The sequence below is a fragment of the Diabrotica virgifera genome, chromosome 6, assembly GCF_917563875.1.
Source record: "Diabrotica virgifera virgifera chromosome 6, PGI_DIABVI_V3a".
In the NCBI taxonomy this organism is placed as follows: Eukaryota; Metazoa; Arthropoda; class Insecta; order Coleoptera; family Chrysomelidae; genus Diabrotica; species Diabrotica virgifera.
In genome coordinates, this window is record NC_065448.1 from 177,358,357 (window position 1) to 177,374,580 (window position 16,224).

The following is a 16,224-nucleotide window of genomic DNA, read 5'->3' on the forward strand; positions in this document are numbered from 1 at the left end:
ATACATTTAAAAATAAGTAGTAAATGAAACTGATTTCCCTGTAATATCTAAGCAATTTTAGGATATTAAACAGAGGATTGTACTATATACAGGGTGATTGATTAGTGGGGTAAAGCTCACTAGATCCGCTATAGTAATAGATAGCAATAAAAGTTAATAATAAAAATTGTAGCCAACTTTAAGCTTCACATTACAAAATTAGTTAGAATGTTACAGTGTGTTCGATAACACAGTGGCAGACCAAACTTTTGTTTTTTTTTTAATGGAACACCCTATATTTTATTTTATAGTCGAAATCCTGTTAACTTCTTTATCACAAAAATATAAAGGTTTCTTATGTTATACAGGGTATTTACAAAGTTATAACTAATTTTATATGAAAATCGCAACAAGTTCGACTACCTGTATAAATAAGAATACGCACAACAGCAATGGTTTATTGATGCCATATTTTTTATATATTGTCAAAATTTTCAAAAATGATTGATATTGTTAATTTTCTTTCAATCAAATACAGGGTGAGTCAAAACGCAAGTACATTATTTTCTCAGTAATTTTAAATGGAACACCCTGTATTTTATATCACTATTGAAAAGTACCATTACCGTACTTTAATTTTTAGATAACATTCCCTATGTCTAAATTTATTAGTTTTCGAGATCTTTTCATTTTTCAATGGACCCAAGGACGCGCCAAGTAACTTTGGCGCCGTCGTGCAAAATATTGATAAGCGCCTTTATCAAAATTATCAGGGTAGAAATATTATAATCAATCACTCCTTCACATTTCACCGTGGAAAACTCATTACTCTTGGCAAATTCATTAATTAGATTTTCAATATTCAGGTCCTTTAAAAACTCAAATTCTATAGAAATAATAGCAACATTTTCTAGCCGCTCCTGACCCATTCTAGATCTTAAGTAATTCTTAATTAGTTTTAGTTTAGGAAATGGTCTCTCGGCTGAAGCTACAGAAATCGGTATAGTTAATAATAACGCAATAGTAATGAATGAGTGGGCTTCGTCGTAGAAATTGTAATTCGGTTAAAAGCTCGTTCTATGTCTCTCTCGTATCGATTTTTGTCAGTCAACGCTTCTTCAACTTTTTTACAAAAATTAAATTGATCTTTATCAGAATACTTGCCGAAATCCTCAGTTTTCCACAAAAATTTGAAAACATTGGCATGGGAGGATTTCAATGAGAAGTGAGAATTAAAGAAACAATGATGATGAAATACAGATGAAAGAATCAAAAAAACAGTTGACTTTGAATTTTAATTCTTGGTTTTCAATTGGCTGATCTTCACTTTCATAAGAAAATTGTTGTTTTATTCTTCGTGGCCGTAAGGTTTTGGCATCTACTAGCCTCTCACTGAAGCCTTTGTCTGAACGATATTCTTTTAAAAAGGCATTTAGGCTGTTAAAATTTTCGCAAGAATTTGAAATATAAAATTTTTTAGTTTGCAGAATCTTGGTAACAATATCAACATTACTCAGTATCTTGTACCACAAGACCAACATACAAAGTCATAATTTTTAACTTTTTTAGCTAAAGAAGTAGCTAGATGTTTTCTATAGTTATCAAAATTATTCTCAGAAAAAATTTCATATAGAGTGTCGTAAATTTCGCCCAACTGAAATCTTAGAGTGAAAATCGGTATTGGTACATAGAAAAATTTTTGATTTTTTATGTTGACTTTTTGTAAAGCTTCAAAAATATTTAGTTTTAAATTTGATATTTATTTAACTTTATGTTGTTCTGAAGCTATTTCTTTGTGTCATTTTTATAATCAATTATTTTCAATGGAAAATAAGCCAGAATTTTACCAAAAAAATAATTTAATTAACGTTTCGACTTTTTTATTAAATTTTATTTAACTTTGCAAACTCAAAGGGCGCCTTTAACGCTTTGGCGCCGTCGTGCGCCGCACGACCTTGCCCATATGGACAACGCGTCTCTGAATGGACCAGTAGCGTGGCCACCCAGATCACCAGAATTTAATTATCTGGACTGATTTTTTTGGTGTTACGTTAATAATGAAGTTTATAAAATACCTCCAACAACAAGGGATGAGATGAAAAATAGAATACAAAGTGTATTTCGATGTGTTAATTTACAAATGCTCGTAGTGTAAGTAGCTCATTCAATGATCGTTTTTTAAAGTAGCTTTTAATTTTTTCAAACGTGTTTTTTTTTGCAAAATGTATTACTGATATATTATTTTTCGTTCTTTATTTGTTACATTGTTACATTTACATAAAAATGAAGTGTTTAATTGTCTTCACAAAATGTTGTACTTTTTATTTGTGTGTTTTTTTGGAAAATTTATTACTAATAAATTATTTTTCTTTCTTTATTTGTTACATTTACATACAAAAGTAGTTTTTAATTGTTTAAAAATGTTGCATGTTGTGGTTGTGTTTTTTTGTAAAATGTATTACTAATAAATTATTTTTTTTTATTTGCTACATTGTTACATTGATTACCTGATTGATAATACTATGTTCAAAACATTGCGTATATGTGATGATAACTGCTGGTCTTGAAAACGATAATCTTGATTGTAATGCAAAAAAACCGGTTCCTTTTCCGCTGGCCTTGAAAACGATAAACTTGATTGTAATGCAAAAAAACCTATCCTTTTTGTAAATTTAACGTAAAAAGTAGTTAGTCGTCATCATCATCATCAATGTCGTTATAACTCTTCGAGAGTCTTTGCCGCGTTTACTATTGCTTTCAATGTTTGTCGGTCCTGTATCACTATTTCCCATTGTCTCACTCCCATTTTCTCCAGATCTTCTTTGACTGCATCTTTTCACTTTTTTCTAGGCCGTCCTATAGACCTTTTCCCATCTGACCTCTCCCCGAGCAGCCATGAAAGATTTTTGAAAAAACTCACATTTTTGTCACGTAAAATTTGAAGTTATCGGCATGGAATTGGAATTCGAAATTTGGTAAAATTTCGGGAAGACTTAAAACTGTTACAATATACAACGTTAAAAGTAGATGTTGCTCTATAGTTGTACATACTCTAGTAATGACAGTGTTGACAGTTTAGAAGTTGAAAATGTAATGTCAAGAAATTTGAAAATATAATGTCAGTCATATTCAAGTAAAATGTTTTCCTATTAGTCCAGAAAGCCACTGCGCATCCGCTAGGAAAAATATTCTAATTCGGATTTTTTGCACAATCTTACTCAAAAAGGACTCCTTTTAACAAATTTGCATGTTGCCAGGACCAAAAGGTGGTCAAAAATTTTTTAAACGTTTTTTTTTGTTCTTTTTTTCTAAAATTATTTTTTTTGCATGGAAAAAAGTTTTTTAGGTTTTTTGGATTATTCCAAACAGAAAAGGTCTTTAGTGACTTTTCTCTAAAAATGATAGTTTTTGACATATAAGCGATTAAAAATTGAAAAATTGCGAAATCGGCCATTTTTAACCCTCAAAAACTATGTGAAAAACTGAAAATTTGAATGTTGCCAAGGCAGGTAGATATTCTTTAAACATCGATTAATGAAACCCCGAAGAGTTTTTTGCAATACAATATTCAAAACTCCTTTGTTTTTTAATTGCTAGTCAAGCGTACGCGACACTATTTTCCACCGACAGTATGGTGCAAATGAAAGGAATAAATTCGTTATTTCGTAAACCGGCAACTCTAGGGAAAAATCCCGAAACAGGTCGATTTTTATTTTTAAGTTATGATATTGTGGCATATATGGTATACTAGTGACGTCATCCGTCTGGGCGTGATGACGTAATCGATGATTTTTTTTAAATGAGAATGGGTGTCGTGTGGTAGCTCATTTGAAAGGTTCTTCAATTCTCTATTCAGTAATGTAAACATTTACATAATTATTTATACAGCGTGTCCTTCTACTTCTTTTTTTGTCAAATAATTTAATTTAATAAAAATTTTTTGGGCACCCTGTACAAATAAATATGTAAATGTTTATATTACTGAATAGAGAATTAAAGAACCTTTCAAATGAGCTAGCACATGACCCCTATTCTCATTTAAAAAAATCATCGATTACGTCATCCCGTCCAGATGGATGACGTCACTAGTATACCATATATGCCACAATATCACAACTTAAAAATAAAAATCGACCTGTTTCGGGATTTTTCCTTAAAGTCGCCGGTTTAGGAAATTACGAATTTATTCCTTTCATTTGCACCATACTGTCGGTGGAAAATAGTGTCGCGCACGCTTGATTAGCAATTAAAAAACAAAGGAGTTTTGAATATTGTATTGCAAAAACCTCTTCGGGATTTCATCAATCGATGTTTAAAGAATATCTACCTGCCTTGGCAACATTAAAATTTTCAGTTTTTCACATAGTTTTTGAGGGTTAAAAATGGCCGATTTCGCAATTTTTCAATTTTTAATCGCTTATATGTCAAAAACTATCATTTTTAGAGAAAAGTCACTAAAGACCTTTTCTGTTTGGAATAATCCAAAAAACCTAAAAACACTTTTTTCCATGCAAAAAAAAATAACTTTAAGAAAAAAACAAAAAAAAAACGTTTAAAAAATTTTTGACCACCTTTTGGTCCTGGTAACATGCAAATTTGTTAAAAGGAGTCATTTTTGAGTAAGATTGTGCAAAAAGTCCGAATTAGAATATTTTTCCTAGCGGATCCGCAGTGGCTTTCTGGACTATATTGTCCTGTAATTAAGAATAAATTTATAATCGTTGATGGTCATTTAGTTAGCTAGTTAGCTCACCTAACTCATTTTATAACAGGTTACGGGCCCAATTCACGTGAACTGTGAACAGGTGAAAAAATATGGCCACCAGCAATAACGATTATAAAATTCAAGTCGATAAACTTGAGGGTCCTGAAGACTGGGCAAAATGGAAATGGCACGTTTCGATGTTATTACGAGCGTATGCACTTGAAGACATTGTGAACGGTACGTGTAAGTGTCCCGAGGTTGCTGGAAATTCAACTTCATTGGAAGTAAAGAAGTATCAACAATGGTTAAAAGACGATGCAAAAGCGGCAAGTTTGTTAGCAGGTACGCTAGGAAAAACTGTTGCCGAGCTGGTGTTGACATGTACTCATGCTAGTGAAATATGGGACAAATTACGTGCGCGATTTGAACGTAGCAGTACGCAACGGTTAAACATGTTAATTGAAGCCTTTTTTAGAGTCCAGCGTGATGAAAAAGAAGATATTAGCACACATGTTGCGAAGTTGCAGAAACTGTTTGTAGATTTGAATGATGAATTGCTGAAGCATGATGAAAATGTTTTATCTGAAAGAATGTTAAATGGTCGGATCTTATCAACTTTGGGTAAGGACTTTGATAATTTCAAAGATTTATGGGACACGATACCATCGAAGAATCAAACTTTGAATTTATTGATTGAGAAATTGTGTGCCATTGAATTACGTGACCAAAGTACCACAGAATCTTTTGCGTTTGTTGCACGCAATAGCCCGACAGAAAAATACAAACAGAGCCAAAGTACAGCTACTACAAAGACAAAGAAAAATATACATCGTGCAAAAGAAAAATTTTCTTGTCACAGATGCAAGAAATTAGGCCATTGGGCGAGAGAGTGTCCATTGAAAAAATCTGCTGAGAATTTAGGCGAGAATAAAAGTAATGATGCTGTTTTTGAAGTTATACTTCTTTACGCGCGATATGAGGGTGAATTTTAATAGGATTAAAACCTTTGATCCCGGCGCAGTCGCATTACAACTTTGTTCTGATTGGATGTTCAAATGACATGACAAAAATTATCCAATATGGCAGCTGTGAGACTGTGGTTTGGTTATGTATGGTTGTTGCGTTTTAAAATTTGTAGGAACAGAAACAACAAACAAAAAGTTAGTTAATGGTTATACTGCCTTTTTAAATAGTTTTCATATTATATTTTTGGACTTATTAACATAGAAGAGATGATTGTTGCATGCCAATGTGAAAGCCCATCAAACTGTGACTAGTATGAGTGCCGCAAAATTACTGATAAAAAACCTATTAACTCGAAGGCGTAGAGAACTGTGGATAACAACAATCAACCGGGACGATCTACGATCTCGCTTATTCAAAGCTAAAGAATCTTACACTGGTAAGTGTTTTAAAAATAGTTTTTTGTTATGATATTTGAACATAGCCACTTTGCACGATGCAAGTGATTGCGAAATTTATTAGTCGTTATACGGGCTCTGATTGGGTGTTGAAATGATCTGTCAATAATAAATAATTGTTCAATATGAAGGTAAACAAATGTATAATATATTAGTTTTATTGTTGTGAGGACAGAAACAAAAAAGTTTATAATTGTAGTGATTTTTAAATAGTTTTTAAAGCAACAGGTACGTAATAATTATAAATGTATCATAGGTACCTATTTGAACCTACCAAAATACATAGTATGTAATACTTTTATTTACATAATTTGATTACCATCAAAATTTCTATCAATATTCACCTAATATATTGTTTTCTTACTCTATGTTTTGTTGTATTTTTTCAATTCTAAATCATTTCAATTCACAATCAAAATAATTTGATTTACATAATTCAAAAATGTCAAAAGTTTAATCCGTTTAGTTAGTCGATCTTCGCACATAATGACACACTGTCTCCGTGGCGAAGCGTTTAATGCGAGTGAACTCCAATACAACGCCAATACTAGCCGCGCTGGTAAGTTGGTTCGAATCCCAATAGAAACTTTTATTTTTTTATTTTTTTTATACATTTTATGATTGTAAGTATATTTATTATATCATTTTATTTTCAGAAAATACGTATTTAGTTAAAAAATTTTCCGACAATTAATGTTCAAAAATCATTTGTGACATTTTTAATGTGTTTGTGTGTGTTTTATTCTTTTATTATTTTAATTTTTGGCACTGTCTTAATAAAAATGTTTGAGAAGTAGTAAGTATAAATTAGTTTAATATTTAAATAAAATATAAATAAAAAGTATATTACTTTCGTTTATAATCATATAATCATATAATAGAAGTATAACTTCTTACGTGCGTACAAAGTACACACACATTATTTTTTTTGTCTGTTGTTTTAAGTGCCTCATCTAACAATTGTGTTGAATCTGGGAAATGGTATTGTGACAGTGGAGCCACAAATCATATCACTACAGATAAGCAATATTTCTCTTCTTATACAGAATTTTCCGAACCCGAAAAGATATTACTTGGTAAGAAGGGTGTATGTATGTTAGCCCATGGACAAGGAACGGTGAAAATTCAAACGCGTCTGAATAATAAATGGAAAGATGCTGAATTGAAGAATGTTTTTTATGTTCCTGAAGCAAGCGCTCATTTGTTTTCTGTGAAAGCTGCTGCACAAAGGGGGTTCGTTACAGTACTCGACGAAAAAGGTGTAAATCTACATGATAAAAATACTCTTGAATCTGTAATGACTGGGTACTTCAGTAATGGCCTGTATGCACTTGATATACGTGTTATGAAACCGACCAATCCCATTCAAGCACACTTAGTAGAGTCAACAGATATGTTACAAGTGTATCATGAAAGATTTGGTCATCAGCATAAGCAACACGTAAAGAAAGTTTTGAGGAAAATGAATATAGACATTGATGGGTGCAAAGAAAGCTTTTGCGATGGATGTGCAATAGGAAAAATGCATAGATTGCCATTTAAGACTAGGATCAATCGGCCACAAGTCACTGGTGAGCAGATCCATGCAGATGTGAATGGACCCATGTCTATAGAATCACCTAGAAGAGCACGTTATTACGTACGTTTTAAAGATGAATTTAGTAAGTTTCGGAAAGTTTTCTTTATGAAACGCAAAAGTGAGGTATGTACCTTCTTAGAAAAAATTTTAAATGAAGCAAACACAAATGGCCATGTAGTACAGCAACTGAGATGTGATGGAGGGAGAGAGTTTGACAATAGAAAGGTATCTGAACTTCTTGCGAGTAGAGGTATAAAGCATTGTATCACTCCACCCCATACACCTCAGCAGAATGGTGTTGCTGAAAGGGAAAACCGTACCATTGTAGAGTGTGCTCGTTCCATGTTAAACCCATGCAAGTTGTCCAAAGAATTGTGGGCAGAAGCATGTAATACTGCAGTGTATCTTCTGAATCGCACAGGAAAATCATCAATTGAGAATAAAAGTCCCTATGAATTGTGGTATGGAAAGCCAGTTGGGAGTTTGAAACATTTTAGAATATTTGGCACTGAATGTTATGTTCACGTAAACAAGTATTTACGCAGTAAATTTGATGATAAGGCGATACATGGTTATTTGGTTGGTTACGTGAATGATAGGGATGGTTTTAGAATATGGATTCTATCTGAAAGAAGAATCGTATCGAGCCACGACGTACGATTTAAACCTGAGGTTACATGCAATTTGCGAATTTTTGAAGTTAATGCTGAATCAGTGAACCAGAATCAGTCGGAATGTTATAGTGTACATGAAAACTCCGAAGAAGTGAAAACTGGTATGAATGAAATTGTGCAATCTGAGAATATGGAAAGTGCAGAAAGTGCAAGTGAAAATCAAGAAGTGAATAGAGAAGAAAGAAGCGATGATGGTGTTCAAGAATCTAAGCGTTACAATATGCGTGTTAGAAAGAAACCAAAATTGTTTGGCTTATCTACTTTTCACGTTGAGGGAGAGTGTTACAATATACAACGTTAAAAGTAGATGTTGCTCTATAGTTGTACATACTCTATGTAATGACAGTGTTGACAGTTTAGAAGTTGAAAATGTAATGTCAAGAAATTTGAAAATATAATGTCAGTCATATTCAAGTAAAATGTTTTCCTATTGTGCTGTAATTTAGTGAATTATAATCGTTGTTGGTCATTTAGTTATACACCAGGGCGCATCTGTAAAAATATTAGTACATTTAGACGTTGAGAGGTGACTCAAATTTTTTTGCAGAAATTGCTTGAAAATAACTCAAATAATAATATTTAAGTTATCCTCCCTCTCAAAAAGGCCCGGAACATTGTTTAAATAATCAAAATGTCAAAAAATGAAGGAAAAATTCGATTTTTTTCTTCGTTTTTTGATAATAACTTTAAAAGTATTCATTTTCGAGAAAAGTTGTAGTGACATAAAAGTTACGCAATTAAATTTCTTACAATATAGGATTGGTTGAAAATTTAAAAAATAGTCACCCTTGTTGAAATAGCAATAATTGCGAAAAAAACATACAAAAACAAGTATTTGCATTTTACGTTTTTCAACCATTTTTGCTACACTTAGGACCTTTATATTTCACCCAAAAAAACTTTATGATACAGTAAAACAATGCGGTAAATTTCATTAAGATCGGTTTAATAGATTTTGCAAAATTAATTTTGCAATCCAGCTTTCGCAAAAAAAATTCATTTTTTCAAAATGTTACAGGACTGAAAATAAAGCAGAGAGCAAGTTGAAATTTTTTTTGCTTATAGAAGTGTACTGTATGTTTCATTTGCAATTTGCAAAATTAAAATCGATTAATTACCACGGCGTCAGGAATTTATTTAAATAAACATTAATTTTTGGTGCTACGCGCAGGACAGCGGATAGTTTGCTCTAATTGGGCATTCCAATGACCTTTGATAATGATTGATACATTTTAATTTTTATTACATTTCGATATAAATAAATAAATTTGTTTATTGCAAAATAAAAACACATACTCTATCCTTTAAAATAACACTTTTTTAGCAAAAACTTTCTTTGTTCATATATTTTAAGTTAGAGAATAAAAGATTATTATTTTTAAACATATGCAATTGTTTAAATAATATTTCACAAACAATAATAAAATTAGTTTGATTTTTGTGGAATTAAAATATTAAAATACAACAAAATATAGAGTAAGAAAATAATATATTAGATAAAGATTGGAAGAAATTTTGGTGGAAATCAACTGGTGTGAATCGAACACCGCTGTCCTGCGCGCAGCACACAAAATTAATGTTTATTTAAAAAATTTCCTGACGCCATGGTAATTAATCGATTTTAATTTTGCAAATTGCAAATGAAAGATACACTATACTTCTATAAGCAAACAAAAATTCAACTTGCTATCTGCTTTATTTTCAGTCCTGCAACATTAAAAAAAATGAATTTTTTTGCGAATGCTAGATTGCAAAATTTATTTTGCAAAATCTATTAAACCGATCTTAATGAAATTTACAGTGTTGTTTTACTATATCATAAAGTTTTTCTGGGTAAAATATGAAGGTCCTAAGTGTAGCATAAATGGTTGAAAAACGCAAAATGCGAATACTTGTTTTTGTATGGTTTTTTTCGCAATTATTGCTATTTTGCAACAAGGGTGACTATTTTTTAAATTTTTAACTAATTCTAAATTGTAGGAAATTTAATTATTCAACTTTTATGTCAGTACAACTTTTCTCAGAAATGAATAATTTTAAAGTTATAATCAAAAAACCAAGAAAACAATCGAATTTTTCCTTTATTTTTTGACATTTTGATTATTTAAACAATGTTCCGGACCATTTTGAGTCGGAGGATATCTCAAATATTATTATTTGAGTTATTTTCAAGCAATTTCTGCAAAAAAAATTTGAGTCACCTCTCAACGTCCATCTCAAAACAGATGCGCCCTGGACTATTAGCTCACCTAACTCATTTTATAACAAATACTATTCGGCAGCAAATAATATTACTTAAGGATTTTTTGTCCGGGATTTTTTGTGGGGATATTATGTCCAAAAAAATTTGTGGGGACTATTTGTCCGGAATTTATTTGTCCGGGGATTTTTTGTCTAGGGATTTTTTGCCCAGGGATAATTTGTGGGGATTTATTGTCCGGGATTATTTGTCCGGGGATTATTTGTCTGGACCCCCTTTAGAAATGTCAAAAGACAATTTTATTTTACTTACTGTGTTGAATTCTCTTGAACAGATTTATAAGTTCCATCTATGTCGCAGTTAGGAAATGTAAATCCGAGCATTATACTAAAACCTTCGTCCTTTAGAGCCTTATAGGCTTTATAACTTTCCAGATACTCACTTTCGCATTTTTCATAAAATATACCTGGTTCTTTGTTTTTATCTGAAACGTAAATGAAAATGTAAATCTGAAAATATAAATATTCTGGATATTTTTAAGATTGTTTTTTTGGCTTTGTGTATTTTTGTGATATATAAGCGAAAATGTGAAAAAACTACATAGTTGGAACGAAATTGAAAATTTAGAATATCTTTCATATAAATAAATAAAATTAATATAAATAATATTTAATAAAAATATTAAATAATATAAATAAAAAATAAAAATAAAAGCGTATCAAAACACAAAAGGGCTTTAAATAATAGAAAAACAGATTCTACGGACGCACTTCACCTTCTTCTAGATCATAATAATAATTATTTTAATGATAAGTTTTAAATTCTCCATATTCAAGATAAAGGCGTTAAGAGCGTAGATGCAAAATTTCGGCCAATCCTTTTTAAATACATTTATTTTTTTCGGAATCCAGAAAAAGTAATAAATATTTTTGAAAAATTTAAACGCAGACTGAAGAATAACATTATAGGCGAGCGGGAGATCCCCTAAAATGACCAGGTACTGACCACGGAGAGGTGAATGGCTAATTTTATTCATACTTTATATTTTTGAAGGTGCTGAAAACGAAAATGAGCTTTATTTTGAATTTTATGTGGGGGAACATTGTCAAAATCGCAATTTTAACCTAAAAATAAAAAACACGTTTTTTTGCGTTTACCTCGCTACAACTATTTCCCTTTTAATACACTTTTCTGAAATTTTTACAGTATATATTTCTCACCTTCTTTAAGAGAATTATCTCTTACTTCAAGCTTTCAGTCTTATTCTCATAAAAGTTATGAATTTTTTAAAGTGAAAGGTGCAGATTTCGAATTGCAAAGTTCAATCGCATAAGTTGAGCGACGAAGTTTGAAATTTAGCTTTTGAATTACATGTAAATTAAAGTATAGAGTACAAAGAAGTTTTTTGGAAAGTTTTAGATTAAAATGTTTTATAGAAAAAAAATTGTGCAACTTTTAATATCAACGTTATAAATCCCCAAAATAACGCTTATTTTTCGAGATACTGACCATAGTGACCATGGGTGGTGAATGGTTAATTTTAATCTTACTTTATGTTTTTGATGGTACTGAATACGAAAATGAGGTTTATTTTGAATTTTAAGTGAAGAAATATTGTCAAAATCGCAATTTTACCTTAAAACTAAAAAAAAGCTAAATCACGTTTTTTGCGTTTTGCTCGCTACAACTCTGGTTTATTTTAATATTTTTTTCTAAGGTTTGTACACTATATGTTGCTCACTTTTTTTGAAGACAAGTATCTTAAGCTTTTAGTATTATTCTGGTAAAAGCTATGAATTTTTTAAGCTACAAGGTGCAGATTCATGAATTGCAAAGATTAATCACAAAAGTTGAGTGGCAAAATTTGAAATTTATCTTATTAATCACGTTTATGTTAAAACATAGAGTACAAAGAAATTTTCTAAAAAGTTTTAGTTACTAATGTTTTATAGAAAAAAAAAATGGTGCAACTTTTAATATAGACGTTATACATCTCCAAAGTAACGCTTATTTTTCGTGATACTGACTATGAGCGGTAAATGGCTAATTTTGGTCTTATTTTATGTTTTCGATGGTGCTGACAATGAAAAAGAGGTTTATTTTGAATTTTATGTGAGGGAACATTGTCAATATCGCAATTTTAACCTAAAAATGAAAAAAATAATGAAGTCACGAATTTTTACGTTTAACTCACTACAACTTTGTTCTATTTTAATATTTTTTTTCTGAAATTTCTACAGCGTATATTTCTCACCTTTGTGAAGACTATGAAAGCAACTGTAGTCTTTTAGACTTTTCTTCATAAAAGTTATGAATTTAAAAAAGTCAAAGGTGCAGATTCGTGAATTGCAAAGTTAAATCGCAAAAATTAAGTGACACATTTATCTATTTGATTACGTTTATGTTAAACCATAGAGTCCAAATAAGTTTTATGGGGAGTTTTAGATCTAGATGTGTTATAGAAAAAATATGGTGCAACTTTTAATTTTAAGAAAAACGTGGTTTAATTTTTTTTTATTTTTATGGCAAAATTGCGATTTTGAGAATGTTCTCCCACCTAAAATTCAAAATAAACTTAATTTTCGTTTTCAGCACCATCAAAAATATAAAGTAAGATCAAAATTAGCCATTCACCACCCATTGTCAGTATCTCGAAAAATAAGCGGTATAGGTATTGTGGATTTATAATGTCGATATTAAAAGTTGACTATTCTTTTTTTCTATAAAATATCTTGATCTAAAACCTACCAGAAAACTTCTTTGTACTCTCTATTTTAACATAAACGTGATTAAGAAGCTAAATTTTAAACTTCGTCACACAACTTTTGCGATTAAACTTTGCAATGCACAAATCCGCACCTTTTCCTTTGAAAAATTCATAACCTTTATCATAATAAGAATAAAAGCTTGAAACGGGTACCATTGTCTTCGGAAATGTTGAAGCTATATACATACTGTAAAAATTAAAAAAAAAATGTTAAAATCGAAGAGAGTTGTAGCTAGATAAACAAAAAAAATCGTGATTTAATTTTTTTTATTTTTGGTGTAAAATTGCGATTTTGACAATGTTCCCCTACATGAAATTCAAAATAAACCTCATTTTCGTTTTCAGCACCCTCGAAAATATAAAGTATGAATAAAATTAGCCATTCACCCCTCCGTGGTTAGTATCTCGAAAACTAAGCGCTTTTTTGAAAGTGTCCCGCTCGTGTATTATTACCGAGGGCCGAAAGTTCCTAAAAGCTTCTATAATGTTTATTCTAATAAGTTAGAGGAGTGAAAAAAAGAGAAAATTGAGTGTGATGTTTAATTTCAAATATCTCATTCAAAAGAAACTATTTGTCTATTCTAAGGGACTTTCAGCCCTCTGTAATAATGTAATCTTTCATTATGCGTTTAAATTTTTCCAAAATATTTATTAGTTTTTTCAGGATTTGAAAAAACTGGAAAAGAATAAATTGGAACGTTTTTACTTACAACACTTTAAAGTGTCTTTGGAAATGTCGGTAATATTGACCTCTTTAGCATCAGGGTAGGTGGGAACGCCATCGTAAGTGTCCACACAGAAACACTTCTCATCCATGCATTGAACAGGATAGTAATCTCCATTGGGCGAGCACTTGAAGATCTCACCAGGGTTAAGTTCTCTTCCTATTATCACCACCGCCTCTTCGTAGTCACGAGAACATTCTAGAACGAGTAAAAAACACATAAGGGTACGAAACATAAGTAATTATACAGGGTGAGTCATGAGGAACTGTACATACTCCTACCTCGTATGCAGGCCTTTATGGGGAATAACAAATGACCATTAAAAAGTGTCTGCTCCCATTGTTTAATAATATACAGGGCGAGTTTCGCATTTTGACAGAAATTTGTACTCGTCATAATTTTTGAACGGTCAGATCGATGTGTCTCTTATTTTGGTCAATCCTTACACTATTACCACCTAATCAACTGATTTATTCAAACTAGAAAAAAGTCAGGCCCGGCTTTAAAAAAATTAGTTCGTTAGAAAAAATTTCACCATGTATACGCTTTTTGAAAACTCTAACATAAATTTTACAAATTAGACAAATAGGCAATTAAAATGGCATATTTATTTTTTTCCGCACACGATTACTTAATTTTTTTATAAAAAAATCAAATTTGACTATAAATTAAAAGTTTGGTAAAGTGAACCATAGATTAAAAAAAAATAAATTTTATTACAAAAATTATTTTTTTTGAAGAAATATTTAATTTATGTTACCACCCAATCAACTGATTTATTCAAACTAAAAAAAATCAGGCCCGGATTTAAAAAATAAGTTCGTTTTGGTCTTAGAAAAAATTTCACCCTGTATACGCTTTTTGAAAACTCTAATATGAATTTTACAAATTAAACAAATAGGCAATTAAAATGGCAGATTTATTTTTCCCCGCACGATTACTTAATTTTTTATTAAAATCAAATTTGTCAAAATCGGAATTTTAACCTAAAAATAAAAAAAAAATGAAATTACTGTTTAACTCGCTACAACTCTGTTCCATTTTAATTTTTTTTTTGAAATTTTTACAGCACATATCTCTTACCATTGTTAAGACTATGAAAATTGTTGTAGACTTTCAATCTTCTTCTCGTAAAAGTTATAAATTTTAAAAAATAAAAGGTGCAGATTCGTGAATTGCAAAGGTAAATCGCAAACAGTAAGTGAAAAAATTTAAAATTGATCTATTTGATCACGCCTATGTTAAACTGTAGAGTCCAAAAAAGTGTTATGGGGAGTTTTAGATCTAGACGTGTTATAGAAAAAAAAAAAAATGGTAAAACTTGTAATTTTAAAAAAAACGTTGTTTTTGTAAATTAATTTTTATAAAAAAAGTTAATTTTTTTTTAAATCTATGCAAAAACTTTGCCAAACTTTTTATGCATAGCCAAATTTGATTTTTTAATAAAAAGTTAAGTAATCGCTTGGGAAAAAATAAATATGCCATTTTAATTGCCTATTTGTCTAATTTGTAAAATTCATATTAGAGTTTTCAAAAAGCGTATACAGGGTGAAATTTTTTCTAAGACCCAAACGAACTAATTTTTTAAATCCGGGCCTGACTTTTTTCTAGTTTGAATAAATCAGTTGATTGGGTGGTAACATAAATTAAATATTTGTTAAAAAAAATTAATTTTTGTAATAAAAGTTATTTTTTTTAAATCTATGGTTCACTTTGCCAAACTTAATTATTCATAGTCAAATTTGATTTTTTTATAAAAAATTAAGTAATCGTGTGGGGAAAAAAATAAATATGCCATTTTAATTGCCTATTTGTCTAATTTGTAAAATTCATATTAGAGTTTTCAAAAAGTGTATACAGGGTAAAATTTTTTCTAAGACCAAAACGAACTTATTTTTTAAATCCGGGTCTGATTTTTTTCTAGTTTGAATAAATCAGTTGAATGGGTGATAAGATAAACTAAATATTTGTTCAAAAAAAATTAATTTTTGGTATAAAATTTAACTTTTTTAAATCTATGGTTCACTTTACCAAACTTTTAATTTATAGTCAAATTTGATTTTTTTATAAAAAATTAAGTAATCGTGTGCGGAAAAAAATAAATATGCCATTTTAATTGTCTATTTGTCTTATTTGTAAAATTCATGTTAGAGTTTTCAAAAAGCTTATACAGG

The 16,224-nt window shown here is 30.2% G+C and overlaps 1 protein-coding gene across 1 annotated transcript in view; it reads right to left on the reverse strand.

Annotated features, from left to right (window-relative positions):
* Positions 1–16,224, reverse strand: part of LOC126887036 (uncharacterized) — a 41,298-nt gene that overhangs the window by 5,248 nt on the left and 19,826 nt on the right. The window contains exons 6-7 of the mRNA XM_050654348.1: positions 14,036–14,248; positions 10,871–11,042 (exon numbers count right to left, since the gene is read on the reverse strand). Coding sequence (XP_050510305.1) covers positions 10,871–11,042; positions 14,036–14,248 — 385 coding nt within the window. The remainder of the gene's footprint in view (positions 1–10,870; positions 11,043–14,035; positions 14,249–16,224) is intronic.